At 50.0% G+C, this 16,759-nt stretch overlaps 1 protein-coding gene and 1 non-coding gene across 10 annotated transcripts in view; both read right to left on the reverse strand.

The window, feature by feature from the left end:
• Positions 1-16,759, reverse strand: part of ATP6V1C2 (ATPase H+ transporting V1 subunit C2) — a 60,788-nt gene that overhangs the window by 16,897 nt on the left and 27,132 nt on the right. For 6 of the 9 annotated variants that reach the window (XM_040224929.1, XM_040224927.1, XM_040224924.1 and 3 more), the window contains exons 4-6: positions 12,352-12,437; positions 11,223-11,252; positions 4,444-4,538 (exon numbers count right to left, since the gene is read on the reverse strand). In XM_040224929.1, the coding sequence (XP_040080863.1) occupies positions 4,444-4,538; positions 11,223-11,252; positions 12,352-12,437 (211 nt within the window). The remainder of the gene's footprint in view (positions 1-4,443; positions 4,539-11,222; positions 11,253-12,351; positions 12,438-16,759) is intronic. The other 3 variants (XM_040224930.1, XM_040224928.1, XM_040224925.1) reach the window with 1 other exon arrangement.
• Positions 13,959-14,065, reverse strand: LOC120852379. The gene has a single exon (XR_005718553.1). It is a non-coding gene; the product is annotated as a U6 spliceosomal RNA (small nuclear RNA).

The raw sequence follows: 16,759 nt of genomic DNA on the forward strand, positions 1-16,759 counted from the left end.
TCACTTAGGAAGGCTTTCTTATCTCTCCTTGCTATTCTTTGGACCTCTGAATTCAGATGGATATATCTTTCCTTTTCTCCTTTGCCTTTAGCTTCTCTTCTTTTCTCAGCTATTTGTAAGGCCTCCTCAGACAACCATTTTGTCTTTTTGCATTTCTTTTTCTTGGAGATGATTTTAATCACCACTCCTGTACAATGTCATGAACCTCCATCCATAGTTCTTCAGCCACTCCATCAGATCTAATCCCTTGAATCTATTTGTCACTTCCACTGTATAATTGTAAGATTTGATTTAGGTCATATCTGCATGGTCTAGTGGTTTTCCCTACTTTCTTCAATTTCAGTCTGAATTTCAATAAGGAGTTCATGATCTGAACCACAGTCAGCTCCCGCTTGTTTTTGCTGACTGTATAGCGCCTCTCCATCTTCGGCCGCAAAGAATATAATCAGTCTGATTTCGGTGTCGATCATCTGGTGATGTCCATGCATAGAATCATCTCTTGTGTTATTGGAAGAGGGTGTTTGCTATGACCAGGGAGTTCTGTTGGCAAAACTCTATTAGCCTTTGCCCTGCTTCATTCTGTAGTACAGGCCAAGGCCTGTTCCTCCAGGTATCTCTTGACTTCCTACTTTTGCTTTCCAGTCCCCTATGATGAAAAGGACATCTATTTTTCTGTGTTAGTTGTAGAAGGTCTTGTATACCTTCATAGAACCATTCAACTTTAGCTTCTTCGGCAGTGGTGGTTGAGGCATAGACTTGGATTACTGTGATATTGAATGGTTTGCCTTGGAAATGAAGAGAGATCATTCTGTCATTTTTGAGATTGCACCCAAGTACTGCATTTTGGACTCTTTTGTGGACTATGAGGGCTACTCCATTTCTTCTAAGGGATTCCTGACCACAGTAGTAGATATAATGGTCATCTGAGTTAAATTCACCCATTCCAGTCCACTTTAGTTCACTGATTCCTAAAATGTCGATGTTCACTCTTGCCATTACTCTTGCCACTTCTGTTTGACCACTTCCAAATACCTTGATTCATGGACCTAACATTCCAGGTGCCTATGCATATTGTTCCTCATAAGATTGGACCTTACTTACATCACCAGTCACATCCACAACAGGGTGTTGTTTTTGCTTTGGGTCCATTTCTTCATTCTTTCTGGAGTTATTTCTCCACTGATCTCCAGCAGCTATTGGGCACCTACCAACCTGCGGAGTTCATCTTTCAGTGTCCTATCTTTTTGGTTTTTCATACTATTCATGGGGTTCTCCAGGCAAGAATACTGGCTTGCCATTCCCTTCTCCAGTAGACCACGTTTTGGCAGAATTCTCCACCATAACCCGTCCGTCTTGGGTGGCCCTACACGGCATGGCTCATAGTTTCATTGAGTTAGACACAGCTGTGATCTACGTGATCAGTTTGGTTAGTTTTCTGTGATTGTGGTTTTCATTCTTTCTGCCCTCTGATGGAGAAGGGTAAGAGGCTTGTGTCCCTCAGGCTCTGTTGGAGGTCAATTCTATCTGACCCTCGTCCTGGCCCCTCTAAGTACCCACTGTGGCCGAGCCCCGACCGGTGCCCAGATCTCCAGGCTCAGCTGTGCCCCAGGTAGCCCGTTCATGCTCTGCACAGGGAAGAAGGCTCTTTTCAGTTTGGAGAGAGGTCACCAGTCTGACCATAGGGAGATGTCCCTTGTTCTGGAAGTTTGAGGAGCACATCTGAGTTCCCCTCCTTGATGGGCAGGGAAATGAGACCACTGCGGCCCAGACCCAGTTCCCCAGGTGCGTGGCCTCAGGTGCCCACCTGCTCTGGCTGTATGACATGGTGTCAGCTGAACCTCTCTGAGCTCAGTGCCATGGAGCAGGTTACCCAGGAAGGCGAGTCCTTTCTCCAGCAGACCGAGCCCCTTGAGGGTGGGTCTGCACCTGGGTCAACTCTGCAGTTCTAGAGAGTGGCTGGCACTTGGCCGTGCTTCAAGAATGTGTCCAGGACCAAACACTCCCAACCTTGCTCCTTCTGGCCTCTGGCTGGCGTGTACTCCCCACCACCGAAGGCATGTGTGCCAGGCAGAGCCTTGAGACACCATGTACCTCCCTGCATAGGGATGCTTCAGGTGGTGGAGGTACCGGGGGCCAGTGCCCTGAGTGAGTGGACAAGAAGCAGGCCCCCACTAACCACTGTGGACACGCATACGGCAAAGAAAGAAACTTTGCTATTTACTGTAGGCTGGTGAGATCTAGAGACCTTTTAACAACTTCAGTGTGGCCCAGCCCACAGAGATGGCCGCAGGCATGGGCTGGGTCCCCATCCTTGCTCCTTTTCATTAATGGAGGCAGATGGGCTCAGCTTCGAGCTATTGGGAGAGTCGGGGGCCCAGCCCTGCCCGTGTCAGCATGGGGCACCTCCGGGTGGGGAGACCTGCTTGGACACCCAAAAGACACTGGTCACTTTAGAAGGGTGTCTGACCAGGATATCTCTAGTTGACTAATTTTCATTTCCCACTGGGGGAAGAGGCCCGAGCCACTGCCAAGGACAGCACTCCAGTGCTCTTGGGGCAGACACAGGGTGAGGAAGCTGATACCCAGACCCTCTCCCCGGCCTGCCTCAAGGAGCTGACCCCATCGGTGGAGCCATCTCAGGGCTGCCTCGGGAAGCGGAACCAGGCACACAACTGAGACCTTCATCCCCGTCACAGGGCACTACTTCAGCCCCTGCAGGGCCCAGGGGATGCCACACCACCTCTCAGCAAACCTCCCCACCTGAAATCAGGAAAGGTGATACCTGCCCACGAGGGTGTATGGGAAGTAAAAGTTCTAGGCATACAGCGAATGCTTTCAACCAGGGTTCGCTTCCCACCCTGCTTTTCTCTGGGCTCCCCAGGGGAGAGAGAGAGGCCAGGTTCTGTCCTCTACAATGACTCCCCAATCAGCTGACGCCCCAATGTGCTCCGGGAGTTCTCATTACTGCCTATGGCCCTGGGACAGCCACGCCAGCGAGCGTCATCCCCAGTGGACTCTGAGCACAGCTCTGGCCATGCTGCCTGGCTCAGCCTGGCTTCAGCAGCGGCAAGGCAGGGAGCGGCCAGCCCCGAATACCACCACGTGCTTCCAGCTTGGGGGTGGAGGTATGCAATGTCCCCCAGGATGCCATACCTGGAACGGGTGCTCTCAGAGCTCCTCCTCGAAGGGCCTTTTAGAATCACTGCCGAACTGTCCCAGGAGGGGCTGGGGCCTCTGTGATGTAAGGGGTGCCCAGTGAGCCCCACCCAGATTCCTGAGGCTGCAGGCCCTCCCTCGTTCCCAGAGACACCGGCTGGGGCACCAGCCCGCCAGCAGGAGACCCACAGAGCGGTGGATCCCGAGCCCCATCTCCTCCACCTGACCCGCCCAGCCACACCTGGTGGGCCTCAGGAGACATATGAGGGGCTCCATGTGTCACGGAGGGAGATGGGGACAGCGGTCATAAACCATCGGGCTAAATCTCAGAATGTTCATCAGTGCCCACCCTCAGGGAGGCGACAGGAGTCAACACGCTGAGAGACACCCTTGATGTCCCCATAGGGCTTCACTTTGCTACTTTCATTCGTGGAGCAGAAGTTGGAGGCCATGGCTCACCAAGAAGGCTGAATCATGGGGCCAGGGCTTAACGGCTCCCCAGTGTCATCAGGGGTGGCACGCTGGGCAATGCCTTGCAGGAGTTAGGGCTCCTAAGCCCAATGCTCCACTGAAGCTGATAGTTTTTGTTAAGTCAACAACCACCCTGGGGGTAGGGGTGTCAGGGAGGGGCTGACTTCTCCATCAGCATCTTTCAAAGGGGGACGCAGTGAACCGATGCCAGGGTCTGGACTCAGAACACCAAGGGGCTCAGAGTGCCCCTGGAGGGGAGTGTTCTGTAAGATGAAGCCACCCTGCTGAGTGGTAGGTTTGGAAGAGGTATTCTGGGCTGGAGAATTCCATGGACTGTATAGTCCATGGGGTGGCAAAGAGTCGGACACGACTGAGTGACTTTCACTTTTCACTTTGGAAGAGTTATATATGGTTTCCCTGGTGGTTGAGATGGTGAAGAATCTGCCTGCAATGCAGGAGACCCAGGTTCGATCCCTGGGTTGGGAAGATCCTCTGGAGAAGGGAATGGCAACCCACTCCAGTATTCTTGCCTGGGAGAATCCCATGGACAGAGGAGCCTGGTGGGCAACAGTCCATGGGGTCACAAAGAGTCAGACGTGACTGAGCAAGTAACTTTGGAAGAGGTATAGAGGGGCAGGTGGTCATCAACCTGTTTCCAGGATGCCCTGAACCCCACCCCACCTCCCGCCTCTGGCATCCTGGGAAGTGCCTCCCTGCTTCACCAGGGTCCAAAGGCTATGTAGATTCACCCCAATGTCCCCAGATGGTCAGGGTCACAGAAGTGTGACCACCCTGTAGAGAAGATCCTCCTAGTACCTTTGCCAGAGTGTCCACCACGCTCACGAGCGGCTGCTTCGCAGGATACTTGGCCATGTCCCATTCGAAACGGGTCACAAAGGACGTTAGGTCAACTGCAAGAGACAGACACATCTCAGCAGACAGTGGGCTTCCCGTCTCTTCTGAGACCCAGGTGCCATGCCCGGGCCAGTGTCCCCACTTAAACCAAGGAATTAGAGAAACTGAAGGACAGACTCGGGGCTTTCTCATCTCTGGGAGAGCAAGGCCAGGCCAGCCACCAGCCAGGCCCGCAGGCAGCTCCTAAGCCTCTCAGAAAAGCTCACCACAGTCCCCGGGGTGTTGTAAGGGTGAGCTCCTGTGCCCAAACTTGAACCCAGACAGCTGCCCCAGAACTCTGCTTGAGAGGCCCTGCCTTCGCAGGAGGTGGACCCTGAGTCAGGAGAAACTCAGACACTGGGAGAATTCCCCGTGCTTTCCAATAGGTTTGGCCATGCCCCCTGCTGAGTTATTGGCTCGAAGTACCCCAAAAGCATGCCAGAGAGCCCCGAGCCACCCTCTGCAAACCACACTGCCTATCACGGGTGCCAGCTGCCCAGCAGATGAGCAATCTTCCTGCCTCCCATGCCCAGCACTAGACAGGCCAGTGCCACACACGTCTGCTTTAACGAAGGCATTTTCAACATTAGCAAAATGCTAGTGTTCGTGTATGTGGTCTTCACCACTTGGCACAGACGTACTTTTGTCAGGGTATCTCCTTTGTATAAAGTCTATAGTCAGAAGAACAAATCAGTGTCTTTTCAACAAGTTTCCTTTTTTTCCCTCATTTTCTTCAAAAGCAAACTAAACCTTGCATGCCCAGGGTGTTTGCGATTGTCTCTATCGAGCTGAGGGCAGAGGAACGGGCTTGGAGGTCAGTGCTGGGGGCGGAGGGGCACATAAACATGTTAGTAACCACCCTGTTTGCACCTCAGTCTTCCTAACTGAGCGGTGGGGGCATGGGGGGGAAGTCTCTCGAGGGCCCACTCTTCTCAGGGGAGGGCCCGCACTTCTCTAAGTTGCTACCTGGGGGCCAGCTGCAGGTTACACCCCAGTCACGTGCTAAGGGGGCCCCCGAATTTCTCGAAGCCAGCAAGAAGGGCCTGGATTCTCACCCCAGGTTTTGTGGGTGTGAGCCTTTCCCAGCCTATCCTCACACAGATGGAAAGGGACTGGCCACCGTCCCTCAACATTCAGGCACCGTGACTGAAGGCCAGCCCACTACCATGCTGGGGTCGGCAGGCCACAGCCCGCTCTCCCTCAGTCTCCTGGGAACGCGGGTCTAAGCTGATACCCCAGTGAGATGTGTGACGCGAGGAGGGCAGGACTGTAGGAGGAGGGGAGAGCCAGCACCTGCCTCCTGCCCTGGGGGCTGGGGGGCTCGGAGAGCTTTGAGGAGACCCTGTATTCACATGAGTCCTGAGGGGGCCAGAGGGTTTGCCACGTGGCCAGTGAAGGAGGGGGCTGGGTGTTGACCAGATGGACTGGCCAACGTCACTTTCTGGGCATGGGGAATCCCTGGGTCAAGATGATGGGCCGGGGGTGTGGAAGGAGCGGGGTCAGGTCACGTCTGCACCGTCTCCTGCGGCAGTGAAGACTCCGGGCCCGTTTACTGAGCCCTTCGTGTGTGCCGGGAGCTGGACATGCATCCCTCCAACCCCAATAGCAGAGCTGAAAGCTCAGCAAAGCAGGTCCGGACGACGCATAGCCAGGCGAGCACACCCGTGTCCCAAGCGGTCGTCTCAGGTTTGCAAGAGAGAAGGAAAAGATTGGGGGCCCAAGCCCTGCAGGTGGAGGCAGGAGGTCAGCTTAACAGGACGCAGGGACAGTGACCCCAGGGCAAAATGGAGCCTGGGGGGACACTTGGGTTTCCAGGTTGCGTGGGGGCATTAAAGAAGGGGACATTCACTCAGCCAGGCAGCCAGGAGGTCGCAGCCTGGGCCAGAGCAGAGGCGAGAGGAGACGGGCTCAGCTCGAGATGAGCCTGACACTTGGGGCTGACAAGTCCCCACGGAGCAGATGGAAATGAAGTGGGGCTCGGGGGAGGGAAGAGGTCTGCAAGCAGAGCTGTTAGATGGGCCTTAACAGAAGGAGGGCTTCCCTGGTGGCTCAGATGGTAAAAACGTCTGCCTACAATGTGTGAGACCTACAATTCGGTCCCTGGGTCGGGAAGATCCCCTGGAGAAGGAATGGCAACCCACTCAGGCACTCTTGCCTTGAAAATCCCATGGACGGAGGAGCCTGTTAGGCTACAGCCTATGGGGTCTCAAAGAGTCGGACACGACAAAGCAACTTCACTAACTCACTCAACATAAGGATGACGATGCTGGTGACGGCTTTCACAGCCAGCTGACCCTGGTTGGTGTTTCACCCTGGCCTGGATGCATGAACTATTGGATTGGCCAGAAAGCTCATTTGAGCTTTTCCATAAGAGGATAACAAAATGCTTGAACGAACTTTTTGGCCAACCCGCTATTTCAGTTAATTTACTTTTCAACCCTATTGGGTCTTATCATTATCTCCAGCTTAGAGATAAGGAAACTCTGGCACAGAGTAAGTCATGTAACCTCCACCAGAAAAGGAGACGAGGAACGTGGAGCTGGGGGTGGGGGGTGCTCCTTCTCTGCCCCGCCCTTGGGCAGGTGAGGCAGTGGCGGAGGCAGGGGGGGTGGTGTGGGGGGGTACACAGGAAAGCTGTCATGAGTTGGCGCCTTCCTGAGAACCACACGCCGATATATCTGGTCTTGGGACGTAAAGAGGTCCTTCAGATTCCAAGAGCTACTCTTGTGGCTCAGCTGGTAAAGAATCCGCCTGCAATGCAGGAGACCTGGGTTCGATTCCTGGGTTGGGAAGATCTTCTGGAGAAGGGAAAGGCTACCCACTCCAGTATTCTGGCCTGGAGAATTCCAGGGACTGTATAGTCGGTGGGGTCGCAGAGAGTCGGACACCACTGAGCGACTTTCACTTTCAGATTCCAATGGTGTTGAGATTGCCGAGACTACCCCGGAGGCACCAAAGGTGAGGTACTGACCCAATGAACTAAGTGCCCTTAGAAGGAGACACCAGAGAGCCACCCCCACCCCCGCTCCATCCTGTGTGTGTTCTCCCACCAAGGAAGGGATGTATGAACACACAGCAAAGGAGGCAGGTTCTCATCAGGAACCAAACCTGCCATCACCCTGACCCTGAATTTCCAGCCTCCAGAGATAAATGTCCACGGTTTAAGCTCCAGTCTGGGTATTTTGATATGGTAGCCTTGAGCTGACTCATATGGGATTTTGGTGCTAATTTGGTATTAATATGGATTGGGGGACTGCCACACTAGGGCAGGGAGGTGACTTTGCAGGGAGGATCCAGGCCTGTGAGGAGCTGAATTAAGGTCTGGATGATGGCAGGGGCATGGTCAGTGGCAGAACTGAAGGTCACAAAGGACTTGTCCTGTGTCAGTGGTCACCCTTGATGCTGCTACTGAACCCTACTGTGGGCCAAGCACTGGACGGACATGACGGTCACATAGCTCCCATGCTGGTCGCTTGCTGCCTGGTGGGAGCCACCAACACCTCCCCGCCACAACAGACCAGGAAACATCCCCCTAGGCCGATGCCAGGCAGATGTGTGCTCTGGCGATCCCCACCACTGCCCCCTCCAGACCCCGTGGGCACACCACACCACCCAAGCCAAGCCACCCCCAGCCCCTCACTCTCCTTCTCACGGCTGCCCTTGTCCTAAACATCAGGATGGAGACCAAGTCCTAAAAGCCTGCCCAACCCTCCCTCCCCTTGCCGGCCAGAGCCTGTGGACGCTGGCCAACTCCTTCACACTAACGACGCCATACAACCATGGTTGATTCCCCTGCCCTTTCAGGCTCCTTGAGGGCAGTTGACTATCTTTGTGTCACCAGAGCTCTGTGACAGTGTCCAGCAAGGGGCAAGTGCTTCATATGAGAATCTTCCTAATAACCCTAATTACTGACCTAACACTAGCCAGGTTGCTTAGAAGAGGTACCTTTCAGACAAGCTCTCGTCTCCATGTATTTTTACTAACTCCGGGCTTTCCAGCATTCAGCCCAAAGAGAATGAATGCATCCTCCCGTCCACTAGAACGCCTATAATTCCTCTACGACTCAGCCCCTCTCCTCGTGAAGGCTCCCAAGCCCTTGGTTTCCATGACAGCACATGAGGCACTGTGGGTCTGATCCCCAGACTGCAGGCTCCTGGAGGGCAATCATCTCCAGATGCCCAGAACCCAGCACAGTGCCTGGAGCTCAATGGCCAAGCATGAGTATCTGATGGAGGAGGAGGAAAGATAAGGAGAAGGTGACCAGCTCCCTGCTCCAGGGACCTCCGGGTTGTGACTGTGACTTCCTCCTCCGTCATCGCCTCTCTCCATTCGGGAGCACCAGTTCCAGACACTGCGCCTTGCCCGGATCATGTAGATGAGGACCTTGCCCCTTGCACACTGCCTTTGGTGACAGTGTAGTCCGAGGACGGTTCTCAGCCTTAGAAAGTGGCAGCCCCGGACCCTCTGGGTGCTCCCAAACCACACCCTCCTCTCTGTCTGCTTGTAACGACAGGCTCCCCTCCCCTCCCGTCCCCTGGCTGAAATCCCAGAAGCCTGGCCTCCAGGAAGCAGTGCGTGCTTGGATCGAAGGCCTGTGAGGTCAAACCATGACCCAGGCGGGCTCACTTCGAATCAAAACACTCAAAACATCCAGACGGCTGCCCTTGAGCAACAGTGATGTCATCCAAGAACCCAAACAAAGCCTTCCCAGCAACAGAGGAACAAAGGACCAGTGACCACACCAATGGAGGCCAGACAGCCAGACGGACTATCAGGTGGTTCCGACCCTGAGGCTTCCGGGGCATGTTTGCTCAGCTCTGCTGCAATCACACACACCTGTGTCCTTCCCGCTTCAAGCGCACCAAGAAGCAAAGAACAGATGGAAAGAAAAGGTGCCCAGGCTGAGAACTATAAAGGGATTAAGTCCATAGAGGCAAGAACACTAAGACCCAGGGAGGTGAGTTACCAAGGTCACAAAGGGCCAAGGCTGACCGCTCCAAGGCCGGGGCTCCTGGCCCTCCAGGAAACATAGCCCAGAAGACCTGGGGGGTAACCTCAGAGAGATCAGATTAAAATCCCACCTGCTGGGAAAACCCTGAGTTCCTGCAGTTAATTCTATCACTAGCTCCCTGTGTGCTCTCTAGAAGAAAAATAGTTCCTCGTCCATCCGAATAATATCAAGAAAGTTGAAAGTGTTAGTCGCTCAGTCATGTCTGATTCTTTGCCACGCCATGGACTATAGCCCACCAGGCTCCTCTATCCATGGGATTCTCCAGGCAAGTGGGTTGTCATTCCCTTTTCCAGGCAATCTTTCTGACCCAGGGCTCCACCCTAGGTCTCCTACACTGCAGGGAGACTATCAGGAAAGCCTGAGACAAACTGACTCAAAGGTGTCTGACTGCAGTAGTTTTCAGAGACTTTACTATGCTGCTGTGCATCATGAATGTTCAAGAGGGGGCCATGAACGCTGCCCGAGGGTCTTTGACTTTTGTTTGCATAGGGCTGAGTACTGGACCAGCTTTGGAAAGTCATGGGGACCTGACTCCCAGGAGGCCTAGAGATAATGAAACAGATGGAAACAACGCTGAATTCTCTCCTCCTGAGAGGACACTGAGGATGGATACAATGTAATAATGACACCTAATTTTAACTGAGGTGAATTTTGAATAGAATGTAAGCATTTTGATCATTATTGTCAAGTGAGCTCAAATTCTCAAATCCTCAGTTCAGTTCGGTCGCTTAGTTGTGTCCTACTCTTTGCGACCCCATGGACTGCAGCACACCAGGCCTCCCTGTCCATCTCCCAGAGTTTACTCAAACTCATGTCCACTGAGTCGGTGATGCCATCCAACCATCTCATCCTCTGCCGTCCCCTTCTCCGGCCTTCAATCTTTCCCAGCATCAGGGTCTTTTCAAATGAGTCAGTTCTCGAATCAGGACCAGGTTTTTCAGCTAGAAAAGTAGTCCTAAGTCAGCGTTTCCATCTAGGGCCCTATGAGTTACGTGCTGGGAAATAAGATCAGTTCATCAATTCAACAAAACATTTTTTTTGATTAGCACACAGGCGAGCAATCTCAGTGTAATTAACAGATTGCATTTGGGAAGGCGTTCTGGCGACTTCTGGTCTGCCAAGATTTGTATATGTCCTACCTAATGAGATTTGCTGGCTTTAATCCCACCAGTCTGAGCAAGCTGGAGAAGAAGCAATGCAAACGACACCTTCTAATGGGGAAACCAGAAATGGCCTGTTTGAGCACAGAGGCTCTCCCAGGAGAGGCTCGAAGAATGTATGAGAGCCCCCCATTGAGGCCACACAAAGCTAAGCCTGGCATTTAAGGATGTCAGGGTCCACCCAACAGCCAGCCCTTTGCAGGCAGGAGGATGCTGGGGACGGCCATCAAGGCAAGAAGCAAACCACAAGCAAAAAGATGCCAAAGTCAATACTGAACTCCAGGAGGCATGCGGTGCTGCGGGGGAGGCAGGGGAGACGTGAGGAAGAGGGGGAAGGGAAGAAAGAGCTGCTGTCTGTGCTATATGGACACTGTGACCAAGCCACGAGGCTGTCACTTGAGAAATCCGTCGTCAGCTGGTCACTGTATCCCTACAACCAGACTGAGGTTCCACCTTCCCAGGGGCACGCGGGCATCACACTGAACACAGACACACACACACACACACACAGCAAACAACACACAACCTACTCTTTAAACACTTCATTTTTTCTTTCAAACCTGCAACATTAGAGGGTGGAGTCATTAGACTGCAATAACATACAAAATTAAGTTCTGATTTAGGAATATGAACATTTCCCTTTATCAATTTAATCAAGCAAATGTAACGGTTTCCAAGGTTCCCAGATGGGAGCTCCCTAATGGTCCAGTGGATGGAACTCTGCCCTTCCACTGCAGAGGGCACAGGTTCAATTCCTGGTTGGGGAACTAAGATCCTGCATACCATGTAGCAACCAAAAAAAAAAGGTTCCAAGGGGGAAAAAACATGAATATATATGTAATAAATTTATAATATTTGTATATTTAAAAATTATATGTATGTGATTATGTATAATATTGTATTATTGTAATATTATAATATTATATATGTATAATGTATGATATTAATAATATGTACTAAATGACATATTAAATATAGAATATATGCTTTCATTTTCAGTATACTGATGCATAGAGCCATGGGTTTAATTATCTCTACAGATATGGAAACATCTAATTCTAAGGTTCCCAAAGCCTCAGAGTTTTTGTCTTGCACATTTTAAGGGCACTCAAATTGTCTGTGCCCTAATACATGGACCAAAACATCCTTGGAATCTACAGGCTTATGCTATCAGTGTAGGAGACAAAAATTCCAAATGCAAACCCGCTACACAAAGTGTTTTTGGTCTAACCCTCATCTAATTACTGGGCACAGCTAAAGAATTCAGTTTGAGGCATTCCAGCCTCCTTTGGGGATAGGATTAAATCGGTTAGGATGTGGGGATAGAAGGGAGACTGACAGAGAAGGTGGGTGGGCCAACTAACCCCTAAACACCATTGAATCCATTTTCATCTCAAATTTCACTGAGGAGTTCAGCTACAGGTGAGAAACGCCAGGTGCTTTAGAAATGAGACAGAAGGATTATAAGGGAGATTGGAGTCTTCCAAACAGCGGTGCCACTGTGCTCTAAGTGGCGTGGACAGCCTCTGCCCGGCGTGCCAGTTTGGAGCCTCCGTGGTACCACGTCATTTCAGCCCTCCTGTGTGGCTACAGCCGGGACCACGAATGGACTAGAATAAGCTGGGAAAGGACCTTCATAAGCGTACTTCAGGGACCTACCTCCGTTGGCCAGAAGGTTCTCCTGGACCTTTCCCTTGGCGTCTTCCATCACTTCCACCACGCTCTGGGCCATTCTCCTTATGAGACTTTTGGGAAGGAATACAAAGCCAGTTAAGAGTGGAAAACTACCCGCAGAATGCTCTCCACGCTGCTGGGGCCACCCTTTGGGGAACAACTTGGCAATATGTACGAAGAGACATAAAACGCAAACTGGTAATTGAACCAGTATTTCCACTTCTGAGAAACCATCTTAAGGAAATAGGACAAACAGAAAAAGCTTTCTGAATAAAAAGATGCTCTTTGCAGCAATGTTGCTGACAGCAAGGAACTGGAAACCACCGGATGGTCTGACAATAGACGATTGTTTAAGTAAATGATAGTGTACCCAGCTGAGGGATTATTAGCAGCCACTGAAAATAAGGTTTACAAAGAATTTCTAGGACTGTGGAACAAGACATGTATTATAATGTTACATGAAAATAACCTGCAAACTTATACAGACTGTATGGCTGCGTTATGTGAAAATGTCCTTCCTACTTTACACATTTTCTATTATAATCCAGTATTGCCTTTATAAGGCTTCCCTGGTGGCTCAGTAGTAAAGAAACTGCTGGCCAGTGCAGGAGAGGTAGGTTCGATCCTTGGGTCAGGAAGATCCCCTTGAGAAGGAAATGGCAACCCACTCCAGTATCCTTGCCTGGAAAAATCCGTGGACAGAGGAGCGTGGTGGGCTGTAATCCATAGGGTCAGAAAAGAGTCAAACACGACTTAGTGACTAAACAATCACAAATTGCTTTTATAATTAGAAAAGTAAAGCTCTTTAAGTCTTCAGAAAACATACTGAAGGCTCCAGAAAGTTTAAGAAAGGATAAGGAAGTAGGAGATTCAGAGGCACTCACATTTTCTGTGGCTCTGCCACATGTATGATTTTCGGCCAAATTTACTTAATCTCTGTGATCCATAGTTCCCTTCTTTGTAAAATGGGATGATATCCATTTTGAGGAATTGTTATAAATATTAATAGAATAAGTGGCAAAGAGTGTTCGCTCCTAGAAGGCCATCAGCTAGAATTGCAGGAGGAAGCAGGCCAGTCGCATCAAAGGCTCCAACGATCCACATCTTTGCCTTGGGCCCTCTCTCCTGGTTCTCCTGGCTCCCAGGAGGAAGCGGCTGTTGGCAGGGAGGAGGAAGAGGTCCCTGAATTCCGAGTGGAGGACGACTCCCCAGCTGTGGCAGGCACTGGCCATGTGGCCACTCAGAGGATGGCCCAGGGGCCTAGGGTCCAACACACAAAACTGAGGCAGAGGACACCGAAAGGCCCCAGGTTAAAGGAAGAGAGAGAGAGGAGGGAGGGGAAAAAAAGAACAGAGTAGTGGGGAAAGCAACTTGCTTTGGTATCTAACCATTATCTGTTTGGGGCCAAAAAATTGATGAATACAAGTATAAAGTAATTAACCAAAAATGAACAACCACACTCTCCCACCCAAAATCATGTTTCACACACTTCGCAGGTCAACATTTTCCTTTTGTTGACCACGTGCCAATTTCTTTCTTTTTTTTAATTTTTTTAAATTTTTTTTTTAAATTTTATTTTTACTTTATTTTACAAAAATATGGAATGCTTCACGAATTTGCGTGTCATCCTTGCGCAGGGGCCATGCTAATCTTCTCTGTATCGTTCCAATTTTAGTATATGTGCTGATGAAGCAAGCACCCAATTTCTATATCACTGTTACTGAATCATCACAAGAATTCTCGAAGATGGGTATCATTCCCTTTTCCAGATGGGGAGACTGAGGCCCAGAATAGTATTAATAATTTGCCTCCCAACTATACAGTCTGTCTGTGGGCCCCACAGCTCTGGGCCACCTGGGTTTAAAATCTCCACAGATGTTGGCATTTCTTAGGAGAGTAGTTCTGCCTCTTCCTAAAGATAGCTGGGGCAAGGGACAGAGCTAATCTCATCCTGTTTCCTCGGCAACACGATGATGACACCCCTCCTCTCACAGAGTTTGGAGCAGTGCAATAAAGAACCAGGCCCCCGGGCGTGTGTGATAAATACCTTCAGGTGTGCAGCCTGACGGAGACATTCAGGCTCCCTGCCCTCTGGCTCCCCAGGCGATTCAATAGGAGATGGGGGGACAGGAATCCGGTTCCCTCCCAGTTCCGTAACCCAATTCCTCTTGCCTCCTACGGCCTACAGGTGTGACAACATCCGTCCTTTACCTGGGTTTCTGTACCATTCCGTGAGCTTCTCCAACACGCACTCACATGCCCCTTCATGAAGAGTCTTTCCTCAAATTATCCTAATTGGAGTGTGTTTTCTGTAATTTTTTTTAAATGTACTTATTTTTGGTTGCAGTGGCTCTTGGTGGCTGCATGCGGGCTTTCTCCAGTTGCAGCGAGAGGGGCCTGCTCCTCGTGGCAGGGTGCAGGCTTCTCACTGCAGTTGCTTCTCTTATTGTGGAGCCAGGGCTCTAGGCACACAGGTTCAGAAGTCCTGGTGCACAGGCTTAGTTGCTCTGTGGCACGTGGACTCTTCCCAGACCAGGGATCAAACCTGTGTCCTTTGTATAAGCAGGTGGATTCTTATCCACCGTACCACCAGGGAAGTACCTCTTCTGTTATTTGTTAGAACCCTGATTCTATCAATTCATTTGTTCATTCACTCATTCATTTAGCAAATTCCAGACATTAACCAGCTATGTGCCAAGCACGGACTAGAGTGCTGTGAATGCAGATGCTGTGAACAATACAGCCCCTGCTCTCAGAGAACTTCTTTCTGATGCTGTCAAGGGTTCCTCTTTATCATTATTATAGTGACAAGGCAGGTTGCTTTTATTATCATATCCTCGGCCATACTTTGAGTATTGTCCTTACATGAAGGTTCTAACTCCAGCCCCAAGGGCAACATTTTGGTGCATAATAGCTGTTCAGGAAATGTTTGTTGAATGAATAAATGAACGTCAGAGCACCTAAATAACACACGGGGCTCCTTCTCAGTAGACCTAAAAGGAGAACCCACTTGCCATTCTGTTAACGACGATTTGCCGTTTCCAGTTCTAGTCTCTGTGAAGTTTTTAACCATAACAAGTATGGTGGCACACCTGCCCCCAGGCATGTACACCACCATGGAACATCTCAAAATAGCATGGTCCAACGAAGCTTAACTGCTGGGAAAATTGCTTGTTGCACCTAACAAAAATGTCCCTGACTTAGCTGTGATCATTAACCACAGGCATCAGTGAACTGCAGTATTGCTAAATCAGAACACTTTTCTCATGGAAAGGAATATGAGAGTCTAGGTGTTGTTTAAATTTTTTTTTTTTTCATTATACAGTTTATTGTAAAAACTTAACATGTCATGTTAGAGCTTCCTCATTCCTTTCATTAACTGCATAGCATTTAATTGCAAACGTGAGTCATAACTAATTTGCTCTATTGAACATTTAGGTTGCTTATGCTTTGATGGATTTTACAACAAAACACATACTTTGCCCATTTGTACAGGCACATAAGCAGAGATATCTCTCTGCTCACAAAGGTCTGTATAGACAAAGCTATGGTTTTTCCAGTAGTCATGTATGGATGTGAGAGCTGGACCATAAAGAACGCTGAGCACCAACATATTGGTACTTTTGCACTGTGGTACTGGAGAAGACTCTTGAGAGTCCCTTGGACATCAAAGAGATCAAACCAGTCAATCCTAAAGGAAATCAGTCCTGAAGATTCATTGGAAGGACTGATGTGGAAACTAAAGCTCCAATCCTTTGGCCACCTGATGTGAAGAGCTGACTCACTGGAAAAGACCCTGAGGCTGGGAAAGATGGAGGGCAGGAGGAGAAGGGGACAACCGAGAATGAGATGGTTGGATGGCCTCATCTACACAATGGACATGAGTTTGGGCAAATTCCAGGAGGTAGTGATGGACAGGGAAGCCTGGCATGCTGCAGTCCATGGGGTTGCAAAGAGTCAGACGTGACTTAGCAACTGAACATATGTAGAATAAACGGCAAAAGAATAACTACTGGGATAAAGGGTGTGAGCACTTAACAATGTTAACAGATAAGGCCAAATTATCCTTCAAGTATACAGAGCCAATGTGCTGTCGAGTGCCTACCTCTGAAACCCTTGCCAACATGACAGATTATGGTACCTTTTTAATCCCTGCCAATCTGACAGCTGAAAAATTCTATGTCACTGCTGCTATGACTTGGATTTGTTTGATCATCGGTGAGGCTGGACAGCTTTTGATAGGTTTATTGATTCGACAAATGACTATTTTCTTCTGTTAATACAGTGTTCATATCTTTTGTTTTTCTACTGGCTTCTACATTAATATATATATATATTTATAAGGGCTCTTAGGTGTTTCAGGGACTCAATTCTTGAGACACTGTTTTGAGCT

The sequence above is a fragment of the Oryx dammah genome, unplaced genomic scaffold (genome assembly GCF_014754425.2).
Source record: "Oryx dammah isolate SB20612 unplaced genomic scaffold, SCBI_Odam_1.1 HiC_scaffold_25, whole genome shotgun sequence".
NCBI classification, from domain to species: domain Eukaryota; kingdom Metazoa; phylum Chordata; class Mammalia; order Artiodactyla; family Bovidae; genus Oryx; species Oryx dammah.